The sequence below is a fragment of the Condylostylus longicornis genome, unplaced genomic scaffold, assembly GCF_029603195.1.
Source record: "Condylostylus longicornis isolate FDR11 unplaced genomic scaffold, ASM2960319v2 ptg000110l, whole genome shotgun sequence".
In the NCBI taxonomy this organism is placed as follows: domain Eukaryota; kingdom Metazoa; phylum Arthropoda; class Insecta; order Diptera; family Dolichopodidae; genus Condylostylus; species Condylostylus longicornis.
The window spans coordinates 1,064,312-1,082,827 of NW_026578078.1; the positions used below are offsets into that span (position 1 = coordinate 1,064,312).

The 18,516-nt window shown below is 22.8% G+C and overlaps 1 protein-coding gene across 3 annotated transcripts in view; it reads left to right on the plus strand.

Annotated features, from left to right (window-relative positions):
- Nucleotides 1-18,516, plus strand: part of LOC129614461 (acetylcholine receptor subunit alpha-like) — a 224,514-nt gene that overhangs the window by 131,308 nt on the left and 74,690 nt on the right. For 2 of the 3 annotated variants that reach the window (XM_055529052.1, XM_055529054.1), the window contains exons 4-5: nucleotides 12,688-12,797; nucleotides 15,677-15,857. In XM_055529052.1, the coding sequence (XP_055385027.1) occupies nucleotides 12,688-12,797; nucleotides 15,677-15,857 (291 nt within the window). The remainder of the gene's footprint in view (nucleotides 1-12,687; nucleotides 12,798-15,676; nucleotides 15,858-18,516) is intronic. The other variant, XM_055529053.1, reaches the window with a different exon arrangement.

An 18,516-nucleotide genomic window follows, 5' to 3' on the forward strand; every position in this document is an offset into this window, starting at 1 on the left:
TTGAAAAACTTATTTTCCATAAATTTCATGAATATCTGACTGATTTACCACCCTACGAGATAAAAATATAAGAAAAAAAATTACTCACCCACCTTTATATATTATAAAAGTTATTTTACCGCAGAAATACTCGTACACTCACAAACAAAAAAAAAAAAAAACAAAAATAAATTGAGAATTCTCTTAAACTTTTATTTATGAAATTACCGTTTTTTCTCTAAATCTAATTTATAAACGATACCTACAATAACGCTACATAAATTATGAGAAAAAGTAATAAAATACGAACAAAAGTAAAAAAGTTGAAGAAATAACAATAATGATAAAAATTCATAAGGGCCCCTACTTCTTTTCCAATGTTATAATAAAAATAATCATATTCTAGATTAGAACATCGATGATAGCCACATAAATTCATTTTGTTTTAATGTTATGAATATAAAAAATCTGCTCGAACCACGTTTCTTTCCCCTCTAACTTCTAAGATTAAGTCAGTAATTATAATATATTATACTTACAAGCATTTCGTATTATGTATTACATTATGTGTTGAGAAAAAAGCATGCATAGCAAGATATTAAAGAATTAAATTGGAGAAACAAAGTATTAAAAATAGAAACAAAAATTGAGAGTGTTCTCCAATCAAATAAAAATTTCTCAGCGGGTGATGTTTTCTTTTTTTTCTTTGTTGATTTGGTTTGCCATTCACAGAATTTCAGACATCTGCTGAATTAACTAACATACAATACATACATATATTAATCGATTGACAATTCATTGTTAACACCTGCACCACAAAACAACCATATTTTTGTAACAGGTTTTATAAGATTTTATAAACTGAACACTTAAAACATGATATATTGCGAAAGTTAAGTTTTTCAGGTTTGAAGAAGCCGAATTAAGATTTATCATTAACATTTAAAAACAAATTACTACTATTTTGTATTAAAAATGAAAATTTTTATGTACGGTCGAAAAATGGAGTCAAGTATTAGCTTTCCAAAGTAAGTCTAAAAAGTAGAACACTCTGCTTGTTTTCTTCAAATGGTACGTATGCAAGTACCAGAAAAATGTATGGAAAATTTGTTATATGGAAGTTTTACTACCAAATCCTACAATTCTCCGTAATAAAAGAAAAAAATAATTTGATGAGATGAGACTGGATTTATTATAGATCGTGGTTCTATAGGTAAATTCATATAAATTTTTTTGTAACAGTCAAGGGACTTCATATGTTTTTGTTTTATATTTGGCCCTTTTGAATTTTTTGACTTTATTATCATGTTATTATCTATATGTATAGGAAATGAAAAAATATGTTAAGAAATAAGAAAATCGTATAATTGCTAAAAATATTTATTCAAATAAAAAATAATATGAAAAACGTTGTACTCGTATAACTTTTATTTAATACTGAAAGAGATAGGAGGGAGTGATGCTTTGACATACTGTCAGTTAAATTTCAATTCAAATCAATGATCATTAGCGTTGGTATACATTAGAAAGCAAAATTCAAAAAAAAAAATAACTTCAGTAATTTAAATAAAAATTTATGATAATATAAAAATAAAATAATGTCAAAATATTTATGCCCAACTTTCTTATATTTCAATAACAAATTGATGAAAATTGAATGTCAAAATAATTCTTTTATTCATTAAAAATATTGACATTTCATTTATGGTCATTTTTGAATATAGTGATCCTAGTAATAATTCGTGGAGATAAAAATTACACTAAAACGAAAAATAGAACATTAACAAGTAATAAGTGAATTGTACACTAAAACCTCTTCCTAATAAGAAAAAAAAACTTAAAAATGAAAATTCTCATTTCATTATTTTTTCGATCATCATTATTTTTATTAATTAAAATGGAGATTTCTTTAAAACAACAATTTAACTGTCAACAATTTATGTAAATCTCTAATGAAAACAGTACAACTGGCCCAATTACATATATATATATAAATTTTAATGTATGTAAAGTTAAGCTTCCAAATCAGAGATTTGGGAAATTTTTCGGCTAATATTTAATTGGGTAATTTTTACTTATATTTAATTGGTTTTTATTCTTGTTCAAGCTCCTTTTTACACTTTTCTCTATGTATGTAAGCAGATTGTGGGGATAAATCATTTATCGAAATATTTATTAGGTCAAATTCATTCAAAACACTAGCAACTTCTAAAAATTAATGAATTTTAATGAGGTCTAGCTGAAATTTAAATACATGAATTTTATGATGTCATTATTTAGAAAAACAACATCATTAGCACTTTTCCAAAAAATTTTTGTCCGTCCGTCCGTTCGTGGACACTTTTTTTGTTTACAAAACTTTTACACCCTTGAAGATAGAAAGCTGAAATTTAACACGTACATAGATCTTTACTAGAAACTTATTTCCATAGAGCAAAATTTTTACCTATCTCCTCCCCTCTAGAAGTTATACCCCCCCAAAACCCTAAAAATGGCCTTTTTCAACTATTTGTTACAATGAAACCATAAGCATTTTTGCAATTTTGCAAACGCAGAAAGGCAGCGGCTTCCTTCCACTAGCGCGGTATACTATAGTTCAACTTAAGAAAAACAAAATGGCCGCTCAAATTTACCGTTATTTAAAGTCCTTTTTTCCAAATTTTTGATGTCGTTTTTCTTCTAGATCCCAGCCTGTAGAAGCTTGAAATTTTAGGAGCTTTTAGATATTAATAAATAGTTCATTTTGTTGGAAGAAAATTTTTTTCCATCTCCACCCCCTCTCAAGTTATCACCTCTTGAAATTCGTAAAATTTGAATTTTTGACACCTTATATTTCCGAAACCGCAAGCTTTTTCAAATTTCTATAAACGCAAAAAGCTAACGGTAAATTCCGTGAAATTAAAAAATATAATTATTTTTCTTAACTCACACAATTAACCCTTAAAATCGAGCATTATGTTAACCTCTTTTTATATTAATTTTTGCTTTATTTCAAAGACTGCATAAATCGTTCATCCTAAACATATGCAATCCTAGAAATAGTTTTGTATATGAATGAAAATAATTTTAATAGTGTGATAGCTATACATAGACTGTATTTAAAAGCAGAATTTTCACTTGTTGAAGGGAAAAGTGCTACAATACAAACCATTGGTTTGACCCAACTTTATTTTTTAATTAAATTAGTACAAATTAGGTGCACTACGTAGATATATAATTTTTCATTTGTTTTACCTTGTTTTAAGGTTATACAAATCATATGGAGTCAGTATTAATAATAAAAAGCTTAAAACAATCTGCATTTTTTATAAACAATAATGCCATGCAAACTAATTACTTTAATTTACTATAAAAATTGCATATCCATGGCCCGTGTTACATAAAATTCATTAAGGTCCCCGTTATATAAAAAACAAATCAGAAAAAAAATCTGTTACATTTAATTAAAAAAAAAAAATCAAAAATTTCAAATGTTAGAAAAAACACTAAATCAATTTTATATGGTCAATGAAATGAAATGCAAAAAAAAAATTTCAAATGTTTTAAAATTTCCAAATTGTGTAAAATTGGAAAAAAAAAAAAAACAAAATAATTTTTTTTTAATTCTTTACAAAGCAAATAGATAATTCTTTTTATTAAATCAAAGTCATCAATTAAAAATTTTATTGATTTTACCTTATTAAAAAAAAAATTTAATTCTAATAAATTAACTTTCAATTCAGTTTTCATGTTATTTTACAATTAGCAATATCAACCATATATGAGTAGAAGCAAAATTGAATGTTATTTCAAATTTTTCGCCTCACGAATTACAGTTTTTATTTATATCCAATCCGAACTAACGAACGCAGTAGTTTAAGGTCACCTAATTAAAAAACGGCAGTTTCCATTCTATTGTTATTAATAGAATAAGTATAAGTCGAAAAAATATAAGAGCTTAAAAATCTTAGCTCTCAGTTTACTTTAATATTACTCGTATTTATATTCCGACAGCTCTAAATGAATCTATTCTAAGCGCACTTGCAATAAAAGTTTTCCTTGCTTCTGTGAATGCTCTGTAACCAAACGCGTGCACCTACAAATTTTTGTAAACTTAGCTTTAATAGAAATTCCACAAATATTGTATTTGCACTTGCAGAATCTAAGTTTCTGGAACATTATTCTAAAGGGATTTAATAAGATATCGTAAATTTTTTATCATTTGTTATCTTTCATTTATATTTCGTTAAAATATAAGTTTTAACGAAAGTTGCAATAATAATCATAAAATATTAAGATTTTGCAAAAAGAGTTTCAATATTTTCATACAAAATGCATTTGTCCTTACTCTTCTAAATTTGTCCAAATTTTTAGCAGGACCTAATAATAAAATTAATTCCAATATTTTCCCTTTTATTTCATTGCGATACTTTTATTTATAACGAAATAAGAAGATTTTTTGCTCTCCTGAAAACCCATGTTTTTGAGATACAATAGTTGTATCCGGAAGAGTCGATTTATAAAATTTAATTAAATATTAACACAAAACCATTTCTCCACCATCAAATTGAAATGACAATGAAAGCAAATTAACTTTAAAATTATGATATTCCTAAGAGCATAATAATTATAAGATTTTATTGTTGATTGAATTGTTTTGGAAGGAATATTATAGTTCAGGTTTTCAAATTCTGTAAAACTCGCTCTAATGAAAAATTTAATTTATTCATAATTGAATGCTAAAAATATTTATTCTTGTAGTTTGGTATTTTGAAGAATAATTAATATTCTAATAAAATTTTAGAAACGATTTTGTATCAATAAAACATCCTCAAATCTCAAATATTTTTTAAATAATTTTGTTTTTATGAATCAATTTTTGAAACAAATTTAAGTTCACATTTTGGAATATTTTCAACAGAAATTATTGATATTTTCAAAAGTCCAATTTTATATGATGATATTTTTTTCTCTGCCTTAAAAATCCAACAGATATCGGATGTATTTAATTTGTTATTTTCAAACCACATTATTAAAAATTTATCCAAAAGCAAAAAAAAACTCATACTCGTACTCAGAATTCTTAAGTTTCTTTAATCAATGAAATTTTAATATACATTTACATAAATATGTTTACATACATATACAGATATAATTTTGTAAACCAAAAATATTTACATCATGACTCCTGATACTCGTAGAATGACATTAAAAATTAACAAAATAACTGAAAAGAGACTTTTGGGAAAAGTCCTTAAAAATATTTTCGTCTACTTAAATTATTTAGTAAAAAAAAACATTACACCTTATTTTATACACGTATTTCTGTATATTACAAAGTACATGAGATCATTTACTTTCAACATAATCTACAAATGTTACATTTTCCATGTATACAGTATATATATTTAATATATACATAATATGTATGTCATGTATAAGTGTATAATTAAATATGTATGTATGTAAAGTTTTGTAAATTTCAAATATTACAAATCTGGCCAGTAGACATTTTTTTTTCTCTTTTTCATATTATTAATTTTATTCTTGTTGTCGTTGTCAGTATTTTCGATAGTATGGTAGGTTTATATTTTTGTGTTCTTATGGAAAAGCTATTAAAAAAAAGGACAAAAAATCGATAAGGATATAATGTGTATGTACAAGTTCTTTTTCTCTTTATTTTGTTCTACTTTTTTACTTTTTTTTACATAATTTTTTTTTTCAAGTGTAAAATTTTGTTTACTTTCATTAAAAATTGAAAAAATGAGACTGCAAAAATAGGAACTTTTTATATATTTAAAATATCCTCGATGAAAGGATAATATTTAAAAGAAAAGGCAAAATAGGAGTTTGGTGAAATTCAAAAGATGAAAAGATAATATTTTGGAATTAAAAAGCAAAAACGAAGACTTTTTTTTAAAGTAAAGGATTAATCATTTTCTTTTAACACAGACAAATATGATTTATTTAGTTTGAAAAAACGGAAAACTTAAAAGTAAATATCTAAAAACTTAAATTTTTCGTATATTTAATAACATCTGAATTATGGTGTACTTAAAATCTAGTAACTATTAGTAGTACGTTGAAAGTATTATTTCAAAATAATTTTTAATTTTTAAAATAAGTTCAACTGTTTGGGCAAAGAAGTTCCATTAAAAACTTTTCGAATTCTGAATTTTTAGTGGCATTTCTTTTTATAAACCTCTTTGATATATAAACCAGTTTTCACATCTCCTTTATAAAAATTAGCTAAATTAGTGTATATTTTATTTCCTGTTCAAAAATTAATTTTTTTCCAAAGGAGTGGCGGTTCCCGCAATATTACTCCATACATCGCCATCTACAGGTAGTGTATCTTCGTCCTCTAAATAAGATTCAATAACTGCAATTCTTCTTTTTTTTCCAACTACTATTACATGACTATCTGTCTCCAAATAATATTCTAATTCTATTTCACTTAAATCGTTGTCAATCAACGCAAAATCGAGTTTATTTTACACATCACTTATTTCACAACTATCGTCAAAATTTTTGCCTTCCATCTTCACTACACGAAGGGTTATAACGTTATGAAAGTATTAAATAAACTTAAATAGAGCACTTTTCACTCTAATTGCAATGTAAGTATAACAAACGTATCATAAACACTATAAGATAAGGATAGACTATTTTGCTTACCTAACTGTTAAGGGTGCCGAGGCAGCAAACAACCATGTCGCCGCTACGGCCAAATAGGATATACTGAATACAAACAACGGAATACAAAAGGTTAATCATAAGCTCATACTGCAAGTTTAATAAAATTTGAAATTAAACCCAATTCCTTGTTGCTTATACAAAGTATACGAAGATGGTATAACTCAATTATATAAGCTCTCTAATATTTTATTTCTACTCTTTTAAAGACAAGCCACTAGAATCATCACCAAATTTGAAAAAAAATTCACCTTTCATTTGTTTTAACTCTTTTAGAAATTATGCATAAGAAACTTTAATAAGCTTGTAAAACAAATCATTTTGATGCTTAGCACATAATCATACAATAGTATTTATGTCAAAATAATGAATATGTTTATATAAAAGAAAATTTACATAGTGTGTAATATACATGACACATGTACTACAAAATTTTTACTGTTTTTGCATATAAGTGCCTTTATCTATACAGTAACATTGCATTAACCTTGTAAGCTAACACAAATATTTCTTATTGATTTTCTTTATTAATGTGTTTGTCTGTGGTCTTTTTACCCACAAATGATTTTAAATCTCAATGGTTTATACCCCCTATCTTTTTCAGACATGAATTAACATCATTTCGCATAATTAATTTCGAGCTCTCATCTCATTGACATTTTATCATATCAATATTTCAATGTTAATAGCAGTTTTAATTCTGCACTTATCTCACATTTTCGTAATACTACCCTGTTGGGATTATAAGTTGCATGTATACCACTGAATATTTTAAGAATATATTGTATATTCAATAATAACATTTAAAGCATATGGTTGCTGAAATTATTAGTAGTTAAAGAAATTTAAACGATTTCGTTTTCTGTTTCCTATTCAAATTTATTACTTCAATAGAAATCTATTCAATTTTTGATAAGATAAAAATACTTTTTTTTCTCACAAAAAGCTTTACATGTTTTACAAGAAAATTCGGCGGCTATTATTTAGTATATCAATTATAATATTGTGATTTACGATTAAATTTTCTATTGTTTTTCTTCTTTATTGTTTCAACGTTACTGGGTCGTTTCAGCATACGTTCCAAGAGTTTTCTTAAAATATAAGCTTCTTTACAACAAGCACTATTTGGTTTTTTTTGTATAAAATAACTTTGTTTTAAATCATCATTTTCATAATAATCATCCGAATCATAATCATTCTCCTGATTATTATCACTTGAATACTTAGGAGCATATTCAGACTCATCTTCATCATAATCATAATTATTATTCTCTATAACATTGTATCGAGTACTAGGATGTGAATTTAAATCTTTCGAATTTTCTTCTAAATTTTGATTGTTATTATTGATCGCATTTACTGTAATTGCTGGTACTGATGGTAATTTCAATACAGAATCATTTGTTATGTTATTTAGTAAAGTTCTTTTTATATTTAAAGCAAATTTTGCATCTGGGTACAAATTTTTAAGTAATTCTAATTGTAAAAGATGACTTTTTGGAATTATATAAGCTTTTGAATGTTCATTAACAGGTAGAATAGCTTTGATTGGCCGTTGAATTTTAATTTTTTCAGCAAATTCTTCATTTATTTTAGCAGCTTGAACAATTGTATTAAATCCTAAAAGGGATGAAACAAAAACAAATTTATGAATATAAAAAGAATATTACAATAATTTAAGGAGTAATGTTGTCACTAAAGCAATTCGTTTAATTGCTAACAATTATTATAAGATATCTTGAGAAAGAAACCAGAGTAGGAACTGAGTACTTTATTGGATGTAGTAAACAATTCTGTAATAGAATTGCAATACATGGACATAAAACGAAATTATAATCAAAGAGAAACACAAAGCAATGCAAAATTACATAGAATAACTGTTAATAATTTTTCTTCTTTATTGTATATGTTAAGTCAATACTTTGATTTAAATAATTTATGCTACTGAAAACAGTACATAATTCAAGTCTTCAGTTAGAGAAATTTTTGTTATACACATACAATTAGATCAGGCCTTTCTTTTCCTTAATTAAAACTGCATTGTTGATGAAATATTAAAAGTTATTAAGTTAAAAACAAAAATGTTCTAAAAAAGAACTTGCGATTGTAATTACGTTCTTATCACAATTAGTGATAAGAATGTAATACGATTTTATACTACATTTATCAAAATTTACCACCATTATGTATAGCAACCTTATCACCAATATTGTTCAAAATATAAATGTCAAATATAAACAAGGTGCTGGTGAGCCACCTGCTGTACTAATAAGTGCTCATTAAGACTCTGACTCCAAAAAATATTTTGGTGGGTAATACGTGTTTTTCATGGTGGGTAATATGTGTTATTTCGAATAACAATTCATTATAATTTCTTATTTGCAAAACCACATTTTACTTTTATAGAAAATTAAGATAAAAAATTATTTTTTTTAATTTAATGCCCATACAGCGTCACCATCATTATATTAATTTCCGCACGAATTATTTTAATATTTAAAATATGAAAACTTAAAAATTTTAAAATTTTAGTTAATCCTTTTTAACGTTTGCATAATTGCAAATTATTAATGTAAATTACCATTTCCTTGAAAAACAGCCAAACAGATAACAACAAAACATTTCAAATTCATATTTATTGTTTTCTCTAATTTCTAATATTATTTTTTAATCACTTGAAATTTGTAATTTCCTTCAATAAAAATAAATTAATTACAACTACTTTAAATAAATTAATAAATAAAAAATGTCAAGGAGTGATATATATATGTTAATGAAATGACAACTATAAATAAACTGATTTTAAATAAAAAACAACCATCCAATTTATATGTGAAGAAAGAAAGTCCTAAATTAAACCGAATTTAGAAAATAAAAGTAGTAAAAATATTTTTAAGAGAAAAATGTGTATGATTGAACTCTCTACTACCATTTTCTCATATTACTTTTACATTATTGTGGTTATATTATTTTCTCTTCATTCAAAAATTTTTACAATATTTTAAAATAGAATACAAAAATTAAATTATAATTTTACTAAGTCTTAAAAATTGCCAAATAAGCTATTTTAGCACTTTCCATTTAATAATTTTAACAAGACACACACGTCTACTAATAAGCAATAATTAACTATCATAAATTAAATTTTTATTTAAACGTATATTTTTCCATATTTGTAATTTATTCAACAATGGGTTCATTAGGTTAAAATTTTTGGTTAAAATATTTGGAAGAAAATTTCTTTAAATTTCTTCGCTATAAATAAATTTAGTTGATTGATATAAAATCACCAACTAAATCTTTCACATAATTTTCCAAATAGCTCAATATTCCTGTGAGAAGACAATCTCTTATTTGGAGTAAATCAAACATTTCAAAAATTAATTTTGGTGTCACGATTTTCGTTTTTAATTAAACCTTTAAAATTGTTCATAAAGTAATTTTATGCATAATTTTTAGAACAATTTACATTACATCATAAATATTAGTGAAAAATCATAACTATTTAAAAAACTCAGATTTTATCATGTAATCTAGAAAATTATTTTATTACAACACATAAATATTTTTAATTAATTAAAAACCTACATGCATCTAAAGCTCTAATTATTAATTTTATCAAATTTTACGAAATAAAATCTAAAAATAACATCCAAATACCTACAATATTTAATAGTGTCATTTTAATTAAATTTGAATCAAACCACAGGTTTGTAAACAAACACATTTTCCTAAAACTAGTGCATTTTTTTCAAATTACGTTCTACCTACATTATTCTTTTAGAACAAAATGTCGTGTTCTGCATACATTTAGGAGGTAATTAAACGAAAGAAAACATACATACCAAATCAAGGTGTTCAAATCTTAAATTTTGAATTTTAGAGATGCCGAAATTTTATAAAGGGACGCACAAATGAAAGAACAGACTGAGACTAAAAAAATATATTTTTTTAAAGCATATTTAAAATGCATTAACAACAAATTCAAAATCGAACATATCAAAAAAAAACTGTAAAAAAATGTATTTTTACATTTTTTCTGTGTTATGCTCGTAAATGTAGATTTGATTTAAAAAAACCATGGAAAAATCAGTGAAGAGAAATGATAGATAATTGTAGAAACGCACATTTTACACTTTAGATAATAAAAATTAGATCGTAAATTACAAGTAATAAAAACGCTAAATTATTAAGAAAGTTTTTTTTTCTTTGAAATCTAAAAATAAAAATGCGTGGGATTTATCTTATAAGTTATAAATAATAATAGATAAACTCAAATTCGATAGATTAGATGAGAAAAAATGTCAAATAAAAAAATACTGGTTAAATTATTTGTTTCGTTTTTTTTCTTTGCCTAACTTTTTCTGTATAAATAATATCGAAAAAATTTCACATTTCTAATTTGAACTAAATGTGATGATATTTCCAATGAAATAAAAAATTAAATGAAATCAATCAATTTAAATTTTTGGTGATATTTAATTTATATAATATACAATAAATATAATAAAGAATATTTTAGTCATTTCCCATTAATTTTTAATTTATTTTATTCTATATTTTTATATTTTTTTGATATTATATATTATAAAGTACATTTTAATCTGTACATAAGTGTAACAAAATATTATGATAAATCTAATATGGAAATGATTACCAAAATATATCAATAAATAATATATAAAAATTTATGTATACTCGTACCATAAGAGTATCAAGATATTTAATAAAATTTAGTTTAAATTGAATAAAACTACTGAAATTTCTGAATATTTTTACAAATTTATACATAAATCATGTTATAAAAATTCTCATAATAAATTTATAAAAGAAAAGGAAATACATATGAATTTAATTTGAAAATATTTGTATACAAGTATTTATGAATAGATATAAACACATTGTATAACACATAATATATAATCCAAATTTATGTATTTCCAATTTCTGAAATAGAATACTCGTACTAAATTATAAAATTATTGAATTTTATTAGTTCAATGTATCTTATAATTTAAATATAAGCTGGAATCCATCGTTTCTCCGCTCTTAAATTGTATAATTTTGCGAATAACCTATTTTTTAATATTATTGCGGAGCTTAGTTTTTTAATGTTATTGTCAGTTAACAAAGAGTGAATAATATAAAGAATTTCTTAAAAAACTTCCATGGGCCTAAAATTTTAAAAACTTCGGAACTAAAGTTAAAAATAAATCAAATTGTTCAAAAAAAAACCAAAAAGAAAATTTTCTGCGCACATTATATATGAAATGTGAGAATATTCTAATTTTGTTCGCAATAATAATTGTGCTGTCCTTATAAAAGGTTGACAAAACAAACTGGCACATTTTTCTATAATAGGTTTACAGGTATTTTTATATGAGAAATAAATGTCATATATATGAACCAACTAATTTTTATTGCTGTATTAATAATTGAGCTTAAACATCTTTTTAAGAAAGCAGTAATTTATTTATGTTAATATTTATAGGGATTGATCTGATATCGAGAATGTTATAATAATATGTCAATCTACATTTTACAAAAAAATAAAATTATTTCCTTTAGATTAATTTATAACAATAATCGGAGAGTCAAATAACACGCGCCTATTTCTATATCAATAACATTTATTCTATATGTGTCACTTAGAAGCACATCAGTCTCAACGAAATTACATTTTGCAATTGTAATTCTCATGAAAATCTCTCCGAAACAAGGGTAATTAAACTATATAATTACAAAAATTATATAGTTTAATTACCCTTGGAGATGCCTCATTTCCTTCCTGTTCTAGCTAAAGTTTTCTTTACATTCGCTTGATAGATAAACAACACATCTATAAAATGGTAGCAAATTTCATAATTGTAAATTTCGAATATGAAAAGCTCGATATTAACTTGAAATTATAGACATAAATTCTGAAAAATTTAAAAAGCAACAACTTAGAAATTAAATATAAAAATATAAACAAATAAATTACTTTTTATATTTTCTTAAATTTTAAAAATAAAATTTCAATTTTCATTAAAGTCTTGGTACGATTACAAATTGCGATGGGAACCAAAGGAATATGGAGGAGTTCATATGTTACATGTACCATCAGATCATATCTGGCGTCCAGATATTGTGTTATATAACAAGTAAGAAAAATTATTTATTATATAAAATTACATTTTTTTGTTTTTTTTTTCATTTTTGTTCAAAAATAACTTTTCTTCTCAAACTTTTCATATTTACGAAGGCTATAAAATTTCTTTTAATTATAAATTTATATATTTTAATATTAAAAAAAGAAAAGAATAGAAATACTAAAAAAAAATTTATATAGAAAAAATAGAATATAAAGCGCAATTATTATTGAAAAAAAGAGAGAGAAAGAGAGAGGAAAAAAATATAATTACATATCTCTTAAAAATATAGAAAAGAGCAATTTTTTGTGAAAAAAAAAAAAGAATTTTTATAATTTAAAAATAAAGTCGCTGTCAAAAGGTTTTAAAATTTAATTTTTTACTTAATATTCAAAATATTCATAAATAAATTGAATTTTGTATTATTTTATTTAAATATTTAAATATACGTGTATATTATACATTATTATATCTATTTAATAATAAGCGTTTATTTAATAAATGTATTGTGTTTTAATTATTTAATAATATTATATAATAATGCAATCCTAAGACTATATTACATTAATAACTTTATAAAACTTCAATAAAACAAAATTTAAACATAAACTTAAAGTTAAAAAAAAATGATTTTTAATTTTTTCCCCTTTTATTTTATATACATACAATTTTTAAATAATTAATATCACATTTATTATTTACTTCATTTACACATTTATATAATAATTTTATTTTATTCGAAATAATTTATTACATAATTTAGCAGGAAAAGAGAAATATTCTAATTTTTCTTGGTCCTTTTTAAAAATTTTGATTTATTTTATATTTTTTCCTAATAATAAAATTAAAATTATTATTTAAAATTTTATTAAAATTGTTTTTGAAATTTTTTTTTCTTTTTTAATGCTAATTAATCGTATACTTAAGAATTAATGAAATAATTTAAATTTTTACATTAATTTTCTTATGATTATAGTTTTATATAGAAAATTTCATACATTAACTGCAAAATGATATTATTACTCAAACTTTTCAAAGTTGCAAATAAAAGTAACTTAGTTTATCCCAAAAGCATATATAATTATTATGAACATAAATATGAATAGAACTAAAGGGTGAAAAACTAACACAAAGAACAATTTTAAATTAAACGCAAGTAATTGAAGAAATGCTTTTTTAAGAAATATCGGAAAAATTTGAATAGCAATTCTTAATTTGAAACAAACCAATATTTCGTCTTCTCCTTTAAACAATCGTCTATTTTAATTCATTATTTTCATTGATAAATTTGTTAAGTAAATTTAAATTTAAATTCTAATAAAGAAAACAAGCTCTTTTTATAGAAGTTCAAATATCTTGAGAACCATATCTCCTAGCGACTTCATTTGAAAAACCTACTCCTCGATCCTGTAATAGAAGCTAAAAAAAAACAACACAAAATCGAAACAATCCCAAAACGCAACATCATATTTTTGGAATCTTATTATTTTGGTGGAGGTATAGGGCCTTACGACACAAATTGTGGCTTTAATTAATTTTTCTTATTAAGTGATATTTTTTTTCTTTACTCGACTTGGGAGTATTAGAAACTTCCACTTGGCCTTATACATCATTGAGTTAGCTAGGCGGTTACCTTGAATATTTAAGGTATGCAATATCGAATATCATGGACATATGGGACATTTCTTTTATATTAAGCCTTTAAATTTAAACTATAATAAATTAAATTAATACATAATATTAATTTAATTTATTATAGTGACCTGACCAAGGTTTGAGCCCGAGACCCTTCTGTTACCAGAACCGCTGTTATAACCACTAACATAACTTATCAAAAGCATATTATTATGATCATTTTTTTTGATCTCAAAAGATCATTTAGAGCACTAACACATACATATTATAATGTTTTTAAAATATAAAACTTTGATTCAAATGTATTTTCAATAGTTAAATTTTAGTAAGGAAAGTAATGCATAAAAATTTAAAGATATTTCACAAACTAAGAAGTCATTTTTTATTTACTTTCATATTTTCAACAATCAACCGTGTAGCATTAATCATTTTCATTTGGTTATTTATCAATTGATTATTTATGAATTAAATATCAAATTATTACTTTTATTTTTTTAGTTTTTAATTTTTTGCTTATATTTTTAATGATTTGAATTTTAAATAAATAAATATTTCCCAAAAAAATTATAATTTTTTAAAGAAAAAACAAAAAGATTATCATTAAAACTGATTAACCGTACAAATAAGATCACAAAAGAAAAATTCAAAGATGAAAAAAAAAGCTTAATGTGACACTACCAAAATTTTATTAACATTTCCACAACCATGAATATCCCTTGTACACCATGCGACAAAAAAAAAAACTGCATATTTCACAAAAAATTTGAAATTTAACAAAATTTTTGATATTTATTTTTTAAAACAAATTCAACTTTTCTGTTTTAATTTATTTATTATTTATAATAATTAATTATATCTTTATTTATTTTTTTAAATTTATTCAAATAATTAATGGGAAAATTTATTAAATTTTTAAATATCAACCATTATTATTTTTTTCGAATAAAACAATCTTCAAAATTTTATACGTCATTCCTATATGAAACACACAAATTATGTATAAATTATATAATTTTATTACAATATATAAAATCTAAACAAAAAAACATCGATCTACATTATATACCTATATATACAAAATTTAATATTAAAAATTCAAATCAACAAAAACAACAACAAAAAATCAACAATAATTTAAAAAAAAAATAAATAACTAAAAAAAACAATCAAACCAAACAAAAATTTATATTTTTTTTAAATTAAAACTATCCATAACATAAAAAAAAAAACAATTACCCCCAAATCCTTAAAAATAGTGCTGATGGTAATTTTGAAGTAACACTGGCCACAAAAGCAACAATTTATTCCGGAGGTTTAGTTGAATGGAAACCACCAGCAATTTACAAATCATCATGTGAAATCGATGTTGAATATTTTCCATTTGATGAACAAACATGTGTTTTAAAATTTGGAAGTTGGACTTATGATGGTTTTAAGGTAGGTTTTCTTAAAAAGAATAAAAATAAAACCAAACAAAAATAACAAACAAAAAAAAAAAAGAAATTAAAAAAAATATAAAATGCAAAATTATATTAATTACAATTTAGGATTAATATAGATTTTTGAATCACTTAATTAAAATTTAGTTATTTTTAGTTAAATTAATTTATATAACAATTTGAAAAAAAAAATATATATATATATATTATATAAAACTTATAATGTCCTCCTTTAATTTTAAAAGTTTTATAAAGTTAATTTTCGTTTCTATCTCGTTTCCTTTATAACATCAAACATTTATTTGTGCATTTATTTACCCTTGTTTGATTTTGTTTTTTCTCCTTTCTGTTACTTAAAATCTCTTCCCTATTTTTATATAAATATTAATATGTACTCATATATTTATATTAATATATACATATATAAATCACTAAAGAAAAATAGATCATTATTTGATAAGCAAATTTTTTGTACCAAAACTAAAAACAAAAAGAATAGGCAAACTAAAAATTAGAAAGCAAATTTTTTTCTGCGTTTTCTTCACTTTATATTTTTATTTTTATAATTATTTAAATGTCAAATTTTTAGAATTAAAAATCAATAACGTTTAAGGGCCTATGGGAAAAACGATCTAATTAACATAAAAAAAAAACTTTATAATATTTCGCAATTAAGAGAAAGACTCCACACTAGCAATTGTTCTGTAATATTTTGAAGAATAAAGCTACTTAGAGAAAGAATAGTAGAATCAAAGTTTTTGAATTGTGCGATAGTTTGAAAATTTTCTTATGTTGCTCATGTCAAAGTTTTTAAAGTATTCATTATAATATACTAAATCGAAAGAAACTAAATTTTTATTTCAAAAAAGTAATTTAATGCATTAAACTTTTTTATGGGGTTGCAAAATAGAAGATAGTATAATTTTCGAAAATTTTTCAAAATTGACTTGTACTGTCATAAATTGACTTGTACTGTCTTGCCATAACCGCAGCAATCGATCATAATTTTTAACTAGAATTGAATTACAAAATAATTTGCCTTTGGTATGTAAAATATTTGCCATTAATCAAATTAAATAAATTATGTTTAAGAACTTCTAAAATCCGGTTCAAATATGGCACAATATTTCGGTAATACGGTGGTATGAGAAATTGAAAAATGATTCTTATTAAAATGAATTAAATTATTCATGTCAATTTTGTATAACAGATTATACTGAACGTGAATAGACAATCAATCGGACGAATGAATATACGGACAAAAATACAAACAAACAAATAAAATACATAAGCACACATTTTTACAATTTATTGTTGGGAATATGCTTATTAAAAAATTTTTCCATATTGATATACGATCTATATACGATTGTTGTAAGACGATCAACAAGTGAGCCTATTCTATTTAAAAATTTCCATAAAATTAATAAATAATATTTTTCTAAAAATTTGGCATTTAATCGATTATAAATGCTATTTATTTTAATTTTTATTTAAATTTTACATTTATAATGTGAAAATTTTATATACATATATTGATTATATAATAGATTTATATGTTATACATTAAAAATTATTGTCATCAATATTGTACATTACAATTATTTTATATCGTTTTTTATTTTTAAATTGTATGTTTTATATCCCTTTTTTCATATATTTATATAAATATATATATATATATATATATATATATATATATATATATGTACATAAATAAAATATAAAATACGAATTATCACAAGAAAGAAAATGAAATTAAAAACCAATATGTATTTGTTATCCTTTCACAATCACTTTTAATTGTCATGTCATTAAAAAACAATAAAACATAATAACTATATATTCACATATTTACATACATAATTACATAACCTATATATATATATTGTACACCAACATAATATAATGGCAAAAGCTTTTGATTCATAACCCTTTAATTGTTTCTATATTTTCTTTTCTAATGAAGAATTTATTATATTGAATTTTAACCCCTTTGCATGAGTTAAAAACCCGTCCCATATATTATATACAAATAATTATATATAGATAACCTTATTTTCAATTCTATTGTTGAATTTTTTTTATTATGTATAACTAATTTCAAAATATAAATAATAATCTGAAATGAAAACTCTAAATAGGATATTCAAAAATACATAGGATATATAAAAATATATTTTAAAAATATATGGCATATGCATTCAATTTGGGTACTTAAAATTCAAATTTAAAAAACAAAAGGCACTCAAAATAATTATTTAAAATGTAATTTATAGATTTAATTAAAAATTGTAAATAAAGAAAACTTTTATAACATTTGATTGATCTAAGAATTTAATTATTTAGATTCACAAAAATTTATGTTTTCATTATAACCAAACTATACTGTTCAAGTATAATATCACTGCATTCAAATTCATTAATTTTTGGTTATATTTCAAAAATTAAATTTAAATTTTATAACATATTTTATTTCAAAATTGGTAAAAAAAAATCAATTTGTTCCATTTATTTGTTTTTTTATTTCCTAAATTAAAATTCTATTTTCTATGTTGTAAACTGTACTTGTAGCTAATAAGAATTCAAATAGAGATATTAAAAATTGTTACAAATTCCATTCGATAATTTGATCACAGGTAATTTGGTCAAAATTA